Source organism: Rutidosis leptorrhynchoides, unplaced genomic scaffold (assembly GCF_046630445.1).
Source record: "Rutidosis leptorrhynchoides isolate AG116_Rl617_1_P2 unplaced genomic scaffold, CSIRO_AGI_Rlap_v1 contig556, whole genome shotgun sequence".
NCBI classification, from domain to species: domain Eukaryota; kingdom Viridiplantae; phylum Streptophyta; class Magnoliopsida; order Asterales; family Asteraceae; genus Rutidosis; species Rutidosis leptorrhynchoides.
The window spans coordinates 58,211-59,589 of NW_027266780.1; the positions used below are offsets into that span (position 1 = coordinate 58,211).

The 1,379-nt window shown below is 36.2% G+C and overlaps 1 protein-coding gene across 1 annotated transcript; it reads right to left on the bottom strand.

Annotated features, from left to right (window-relative positions):
* Positions 1-682: 682 nt before the first annotated feature.
* LOC139884468 (DNA topoisomerase 1 beta-like) lies at positions 683-1,373 on the bottom strand (the record flags this gene model as incomplete). The annotated part of the gene is made up of 4 exons (XM_071868492.1): positions 683-751; positions 837-1,005; positions 1,103-1,206; positions 1,359-1,373. Coding segments are annotated over 4 exons (357 nt in total), but the record flags the coding sequence as incomplete, so codon positions are not given.
* Between the last annotated feature and the right edge of the window lie 6 nt (positions 1,374-1,379).

Sequence of the window (1,379 nt, forward strand, 5' to 3'; positions counted from 1 at the left end):
CTAGCACTGATCGATCCATCGGCATGTAAACATTCTACGTTCGGGCAGTGAAATCGATTGTTAAATGAAAATAGCACTTTGTGCTTAACTACCTTTCGTGATAAGCGTTTTACAAGTTTGTCCAATTAAAATGAAAATCCATACTATGTTTTACTTCAAACAACTACTTCTCCATATTGTTGAGTGACGAACAAACTTTATTAGTTACAACTTCATAATCAAATGTCTTCGAATCACAATTAGGATTAGGAAGAGCTTATAAATTCATTAAAGTTCAGAGATGCTATATATCCGCACAAGAAATTTCATGACACAGATTGAAAGGACGAGATAAGAAGGCAATAATTAAATAAATTTTACTCAGCTCAATGTGTTTCCAGACAGTTCTGACTAGTTAGTAAATGTTCCAAGTTCCAAGCAAACAATTCTTTGTTGCAAGTTCTTAAAATCAACTCATCAAAGATGAAAAATGTAAAGGAGGTGCAATCATGGCCCATGATTAAATTAGATGAACATACAACAAGAATTATCCCCTCGAAATAGTAAGAAAGAAAAAAAGTCTCGACAGAAAATTGATGAGAGAAAGTCTATATCTTATCCTTTTTAGTTTTCCTTCTTTTCTTTACTCTACGTTTTACTCGGACTGGAAAGATGGGGAAGAGTAGAAACTGACTTGAAGAGATCAGAATCTGAATTCAGGGTCCACATCCATTGCCCAAGCAAACTTTTCCAGGAGAGACTTGTTAAATATCTACAGAATGACAAATTGTATCAGAACAGAAATCCATTCGACAAAAGAAGCATTAACTTACTAGGACATCGAAATCATTTTTCACCTTCTCGATGGGTACTTCATGGCGTTTGCACCATGCTACAGAGATCCGAGGGTCGAGATAGTTTATTTTAGACGTGCCCAATGCAACAGTTTTAAGATCCTCTTTTGTTTTCATATCCCGCTCCATTTTCTCTATCTTAGCATTGGACTGAGCTATCTTCTTTTTAATCCTGTAAATTGAACAGTGTAGCTAACCACAGTAAAAGGGCATACTCAAGATAACAGAAGAAAATAAGAGAGTACTAAGGGCATATAAGTTCATATTACGCTTCTGGAGCCAGGTTCCTCTTTTGCTTTCCTTCAGAATCTTTCAGAGGAGGCTTCCCTTTGTTAGCTCTGTCCAGATCAGTTTCTAGCTCTGCTACAAGGTCCTGCAAATAGAAAACAAAAAGTATCAGCTACATATCAAAAAAGGAAAGAAGGGGACCTCAAGTTGACCAGACGCAGAGGTTGATTGATTATGGGGCAAATTTACTTGGACAGAAGTACGTAAAATGATTGGGTGTCTGTTAATTATTATTACCCTAATTTCTTGTATCTTCTC